Genomic DNA, 7,465 nt, shown 5'->3' on the forward strand with positions numbered 1-7,465 from the left:
TAAAATTTCTCAAATACCCAAAGCCCATATTGCTGATTCTTTGGTTCTACTTCCTTTCATTTCGGGTCCTTCCGCATATGGCTTAAGACACTCACCACCTTCTTTCCACTTACACGCACATAAACGTGTCAATTCCCTCAATTTAGCAAAAGAAATAAATTAAATAGTCTCCAAAAAAATGCATTTCTGAATTTTGACCGTAAGTGATCTATGGCTATGAAAATATATCGAGCACCTAATTGTCCATTCTTTTGTATGGCTGTTGCCTCCGGCACCCGACTCTATGCACAAGTGGGAAAATAAATGCAATACATGACTTTTTCAGGGGACTGAGAATATACAAATAGATCCTTCGTCGGAAGTCTTTCAAGTTAAAAGGAAACAATGAAATGATAAATTTGAGGTATTTTCATCTACGAGAAATTTCCATCAATCGCATTTTGCCAACTCAAGAATCGCATTTCCAAATCGCATTTTGCCAACTCAAGAATCGCATTTCCAAATCGGATTTTGCCAACTCAAGAGATAGTAGGGGGGAGCTCCCTCCCGGTCGTACCTGCTCATCAGTTTGTTGAAATTTTTTGACAGTTTACAATTGATATTCTGTGTGATACTAAGTATATACTTGTGATCTGTTTGTTCTTTTTCAACATTTAGACTTCTAGAGTTTTGTACTTTTCTGGGTTTTTTTTAATTTTTTTTTTTTATTCCTTCTATCCACCATAGTGCAAAAGAAAATGAGCAAAAGAAAAGCAGAAAGTGATATTAAACGTGAATTTAATGAACAGTGGGAAAATGAGTTGTTATTTATAGCAAGTTCATCAGGAAAACCGTTTTGCATTGTTTGTGAAAGTACTCTTTCACATAATAAAAAGACATGATCTTAACAGACACTATAAATCACAGCATCAGACTAACATAGAAGGAAAAATGAAGCTCGTTCTTGGGTCTGAGCTACGAAAAGAATATGTGACTAAGAAAAAGGAAGAAATCAGAAGACAAAATATATTTGCTAAAGTAAGTTGTGAAGGCTTGGTGATGATAGAAGCATCCTATGAAATTGCTTTAGTACTGGCGAAAAAAAAGAAACCTTTTTCTGACAGAGAAGAAATTGTTAAGCCTTGTCTCCAAATATTTGCATGCCATCTTGGTAATAAAGGTATTGAAAGTAAAGCAGACGAAATTGCTATATCAAGGCAGACAGTTATGAGACGTATCGAGGAACTCTCTCAGGATGTATCTCAGCAACTGGAAGATCTTGTCCATTCTTGTACTTTCTTTTCTCTAGCTTTGGATGAATCAACAGACATACGTGGTGTAGCCCAGTTAAGCATTTTTATAAGAGGAATTGATGATAATTTTAATGTCTTTGAAGAACTTGCCAGTCTGGAGTCATTGCATGGTAAAACAAGAGGATCAGACATATTTGAAAAAGTAAAATCATGCCTAGAAAATCTAAAATTAGATTATAGTAAACTCATCAGTGTGTGTACTGACGGAGCGCCGTCAATGATAGGTAAAGCCAATGGCACTACAACTTTGCTTGAAATTTTTTTAAATCGTCCTGTACTAAAATATCATTGCATTATACACCAAGAGGCACTGTGTGGAAAAACTTTAAATATGCAGCATATTATGTTATGTTACCGGTTGTGAAATTTGTGAATAAAATTAGAGCAAGAGCATTAAACAGACGAGAATTCAGAGATATTGTGAGTTGTTAGATTTGCAATAGGGTGAACTTGTCCTTCATTGTGAGGTGCGCTGGCTTTCTGGAGGACAGGTTCTGAGTAGATTTTGGAAATTGAAAAATGCTGTTTATAATTTTTTAGAACAGGAAAATGAACTACCTGATGAAAGAACTTTATTATTAGATAACAACTGGCTATTTGATTTGGCATTTTTAGTTGATGTTACTAGTCATCTCAACGATCAAAATTCGAAACTACAAGGCATGAATAAATTATTTCCTAGCTTAGTAAATAGCATCAATTCATTTAAAATGAAATTAAAACTGTTCATTTCTCAGTTAGAAAATCAGGATTGAAGTCAATTTCCACACTTAAAGAGTAGAATGAATGTGCTGTGGATGATAGCAATTGGACCCAATATCTTAAAAAAATCAAGTTATTGCAAGTGTCATTTGAAAGTAGTTTTCATGATTTGACTAAAGAAGAAAACTACATGCTCGCATTTATAAACCCATTTTTACTTATTGAACAAAACATAATTGAGATGCCTAGTAATATACAAATGGAACTTATTGATTTAAAAACAAATTCATTATTAAAAATGAAATTTGATGAGCTTTTTTCAGATCAAAATGCTTCTGACATGATTAATTTCTGGCATTCATTACCCTGTGAACATTTCCCAGGACTAAGAAAATTTGCAAAAAATTATATATGTCGTTTCGGAACGCCATACAGATGTGAACAAGCATTTTCATCCATGAAATTGATAAAAAGCAAAACGATGTCGCGAATGACTGATTCAAATTTGAAGAATTCTCTGCTGCTCTCAGTAACAAATTTAACACCAAACACTGAAAGACTGGCGAAATCCAAACAGGCTCAAAAGTCTCATTAATGGTAAGTAATGTTTATGTGCTGTAATAGAAATTGCTTTACACACAATAATTAAATCATTTAAAAATGTTAATTATGTTCATAAACATACTTTTATTAAAAAGGTTATTAAGGATATGCCTGGATTCCTTCTAGCGAGCAGAGAACAGACAACTCCAAGTTCCAACCTGATCTCGCTCTCTGTGCTCCATCTCGCTCAGAGCTCTCTCTCTCATCACATCCGACAACTGTGGTACAGAGCTATCTTCACCAAACGAGACTCTCCAGCAGCTGTAGCACCATCAGCGGGTTCCACGACAGCGGTCGCCCTCTCGTCCAAGAGATCATCTCTCACTATTGTAGATTGGTGCTCCAATACACATGTGTCTTTTGAACTAGCACACATTATTTAATTTAGTTGCGTGTTTGAGTTATTCTTTTTCCTCCCCTAAGCGAAGCAGATCCTACCCCTATCCCTATTTTCCAACCCCAACCATGAACGTAAGAAGGTAGAAACGGTGCTTGAGTTGTATGGCGCATCTGAACTCGTATGTGAAAAAATTGGCGCATGGTATGTAAAAGGTTGGCCACCACTGGTATACACTGTAAACAAATTAGATAGTATGAATCAGAGCTGTAATACTCAATATGTTCTACGTTGATAATAATATTAGTAAATTAATAAGAGGAGTATACCTCAATATAGTACGTGGAACACTTCCGTATGATACCCTCCAGAAATTAAAACGGAAAAAACGAAAAAATCGACAACTTACCGGTACATTAAAGTAAAATATAAATAATTAAATAATCAATTTAACACAATTCAAAATCAATTCAAAACAATTAAAATTCAAATTAACGCAATTAAAAGAATCTAACGAAAATATTCAAAACGATTTTCCTTCCTGAAGCTGACAATGCTTTTCGACCGACTGTCGTGATCACAGGAATGAAAATTCCTGTGTCGTGATCACAGGAATTTTCATTCAACGGTGCGCTCCCGTTACTGGATGTCCTAGTGCATCGCGTAGGCCCACATCTAGAGACTTCAGTATACCGCAAACCTATGTGGTGCAGTCAATTCACTAACTACAGATCCGGCCACGCACCAAGTCATCTCAATAGCACTGCCCGCACCCTATTCTCCAGGGCTTGGAGCCATTCCAGCACTGATACAATTAGGCGTAATGAGATCTCCCGTGTGAAGGTAGACCTAACCAAATGTGGTTATCCATCCCATGTGCTAGGCAGGTGCCTATTACAGGCACAAGAACTCACATCTCACCCAAGACCACCGAACCAAGATGGTATATCGTCCGCCTACATTCCCTATTATCCAGGCGTGTCAGGATGGATCTCAAAGGTCCTTAGAAATTACAACATCAAATGCGTGCAGTTACCCTGCAGGAACCTATGCTCACATGTCTCCAGTGTGAAGACCCCTGTCACACCTGTCTTACGCAGCAATGTAGTATATCGCATCACCTATAGAGACTGTGACAGTTGCTACATAGGTGAGAAACACCAAGATCACCTTACGGAACATGACAGAGCAATCCAGCTTGCCGAAACTGACCAGTCCGCAGTCGTGGAACATTTTTGGGCCACCAACCACGATCTTGATCCGAAACGTGACTTTGAAGTAGTAGACCACTCACGACACTTTCCGCCACCGCCTATGGCTAGAGTCACTTAACATATTAAACAATCCAAAGGCAATAAACCGCCACAAAGGCATACGTCTACACCCCATCCTAAAGACAACCGTTTTAATGCTAGATGATCAGTGGAGTAAAAGCAGCGCACGTCCGTGCAACAACAATGGCACATGATTAACGTGCCTCACTCAGCTCATTGCACTTATCCGTTGTATTTTTGTATTTGAATTTCAGTTGATGAAGAGACACACCAGTCTCGAAAGCTACTGCCTGTTAGTATATATTTGTATTTTCACATTAAACTGGATTTATAATTTATACGTGTATGTTATTTCAAAACTTAAGGAGGGTATCTTCATTGGTCCCCAAATTAGAAAATTAGTTTTAGACGGTCAGTTTGAAACTACTATGACTGACGTTGAAAGGAAAGCCTGGATTACTTTTAAAAGTGTAATGGAAAACTTTCTAGGAAATCATAAATCACAGGATTATGAGAAAATTGTTCAAAATATGCTCAAAAAGCTTCGCAATTTAGGTTGCAATATGAGCATCAAAATTCACTTTTTGCATGCCCATCTTGATTTTTTCCCCAAAAATCTTGCACAGATGAGCAAAGAACAAGGGGAGAGATTCCATCAGGACATAAAGGAAATGGAGCAGAGGTACCAGGGAAGGTGGAATACAAGCATGATGGCCGACTACTGCTGGTGTTTAAAAAGAGAGAAACCTGGCACTGTACATAAAAGAAAAACGATTAAACATTCTTTTCAAACAAAGAGATGAAGGTCTGATTAATGAAAGTTAAAGAATTTTGATTAATACTTGTTAGTATTTACATATTTTTTGATATAAGAAAATGTAATTCTATCAATTTGTCATTACTAAATACAGTAAAGTTATATACTTTCGTAAAAAACAATACTTTTTTATTTCTTAAATTGTGATGTATCTGGATGTGATAGAAAAAAATCGAAGTCATATTTGAAATCACAACAACATATTTCGGCAGTAGGACCTATTGAAATTCAAACCCCAGTGAACAAACTTAAATTTGTAAACTAGTGTAATTTGTCTAGTTCCTCCCTAACTATTCAACTTACCCACTTCTACAGCACCATACAGAAGTTTGTTTCAACAATGAACTACCCACTGGCTGCAGGCAAATTTCTGCATATACTGCAACCATCCTTTCACTATTTGAATTTATGCCAATGATGTGTGCTCTCTGAGGCAGTGGTTTGCAAACTGTGGTGAGTAACCCCTCTGGGGACCGCAGGATAAATTAAAGGGGTCGTAGCAATTTTTAAATAAAATTATTTTTTGTATACATAAAAGCTAAAAAACCTGTTAAACCTGCATGAAAAATATTACTTTTTTGTTACTGTTAGTGCACAGACCTTACTCCTCGAAAGTTGTTGTTATTTGGTTTTTAGGATCCTTAGCAACTAAGGCCATATTGCTCCGGGGATATGCGGTGGTCGGTCCCTGACTTTTCCGCATCCTCCGTATTTGGTGGTCACAGGCTCGAACCCCGGTCTAATCAAGAAGTACGTGCTACGCACTGCTGCTCCTGCCCACCTAGCTACAGAGGCACCACTACTTGAAAGAAGTCCGAGATATGAATGAACTGTACTGCCACTCTTTATTTTGTTAAGGTGATTACACGTGTGACACAGGTGGCATTCTTACTTATTGTCCACATCAGTAATACACCTAAACAAATTAAGGTGTATTACTGATGTGTATTGTCCACCTCAGTAATACACCTTAATTTGTTTACTGGCTATGGATGCACAGAAAGCAGCTGATTAGTGCAACTTCTCAGTATATATTAATACTTCTCAGTACTACACAATCGCTGAGTGGCTGAGTAGAGTACTACTCAGTTGCTGAACAGTAACCCATGCTTCCTACAGCACAAATTCTCAAATTGTCTATATTGCCTAAAGGCCAGAAGTACTAATGTGTGGTGGCAGTAAGTATATTTATATAGCAAGTCTGCTGCATTCAAGCTTTATTCCGCTTCTTAATTCGGTGCTTTCATGTCAACTTGGATGTGTGCTTCATTCTTCTGCTACTTTTTATATTGCACATTTCATTGTTATTATCATTGTTTTTAAGAAGAAAAAAAAATATATATATTTTACCAGGGAAAATTGGGTAATCAGAACAAAATGGCCATGGAGTGATGACAATAATGTTGCTACAGATACTAAACAAGCTAATAAGGTAAGAAATATATCATGTGAAAATTTGGACTAACGTTACTTCAAGTGTAGTGCAACCATCAATTTCTGGTAGAGGGCCATCATATTCCAAATCAAAAGGAATGAAAAAGAATAGAAAATATCAAGAGGACTATTAAGTACGGTTTCGCTTACAGTGTTGTTGATGATGAGCAACTTCCTGTGTACATATGTTTCGAAAAACTGGCTAATGAAACTGGATATAGTGTGTATCTGTCAGCGGTGCCAGTGGTTCCCCACAAAACAGCAAAAAAGTGTCACTGTGAAAACGCAAAATCTGCCTAGGCCAAATGAGCATGTGAATAGTGTAGGTATCATGGATATTGTTGTTCATCTGGCTAAAGAAAGCATGAAACCTATTAAATTAAAAAGACACTTACATACGAAACATCCAGAGCTAATGGAAAAAACTGAATCCTTTTTCAAAAGACACACCAATGCCATACAAGGTTTGAAATCTTTCATGAAGAAACATATGGCAGTTCCTTGTAAAGCTTTAAGATCATCATTGGAAGTTTCATATTTAATGGTAAAAAATTTGAAATCACATACTATTGCTGAATCTCTTGTTCTTCCTGCTGCAATAAAAGTGATTTCAATTATACATGGAGAAAAGTACAGCAACGATTTAAAAACCATTCCTCTATCTAGAGAGACAGTCTCGCAGCGTATTACAGTTATTGCGGACAACATAAAATTCAATTTATTAAATCGACTGAGAGAAAGTCCAATTTTTGTAATAGAGTTAGATGAATCCATGGATATTTCAAACCCTGCTCAACTTATATTATATGTCAGATACTGCTATGAGGGAGATATTTTGGAGGATTTTCTATTTTGCAAAGCTTTGGAAGGAAGAACAATGGGTGAGAAGATTTTTGATGTTATAAATATTTTCTTTCAAACAAATAATCTAACATGGCACAACTGTGTTGCAATTTATACTGATGGTGCGGCCTGCATTAACAGGAGAAAATAAAGATTTAAAAGG

General features: G+C 36.6%; 1 protein-coding gene across 1 annotated transcript; it reads left to right on the plus strand.

The window, feature by feature from the left end:
- Nucleotides 1-930: 930 nt before the first annotated feature.
- Nucleotides 931-2,047, plus strand: LOC150084820 (zinc finger BED domain-containing protein 5-like). The gene is made up of 2 exons (XM_090376363.1): nt 931-1,516; nt 1,833-2,047. The coding sequence occupies exons 1-2, from the start codon at nt 931-933 to the stop codon at nt 2,045-2,047; spliced, it is 801 nt and encodes a 266-aa protein (XP_090232489.1).
- The last annotated feature ends 5,418 nt before the right edge of the window (nt 2,048-7,465 follow it).

This window comes from Mastigoproctus giganteus, chromosome 6, assembly GCF_048544385.1.
Source record: "Mastigoproctus giganteus isolate SK-2022 chromosome 6, ASM4854438v1, whole genome shotgun sequence".
In the NCBI taxonomy this organism is placed as follows: domain Eukaryota; kingdom Metazoa; phylum Arthropoda; class Arachnida; order Uropygi; family Thelyphonidae; genus Mastigoproctus; species Mastigoproctus giganteus.

Coding starts and splice junctions, on each gene's coding strand:
- LOC150084820 (XM_090376363.1), top strand. CDS start 931: ATGAAGCTCGTTCTTGGGTCTGAGCTACGAAAAGAATATGTGACTAAG. Junction 1,517..1,832: donor CGGAGCGCCGTCAATGATAG/GTAAAGCCAATG, acceptor ATAATTTTTTAG/AACAGGAAAATGAACTACCT.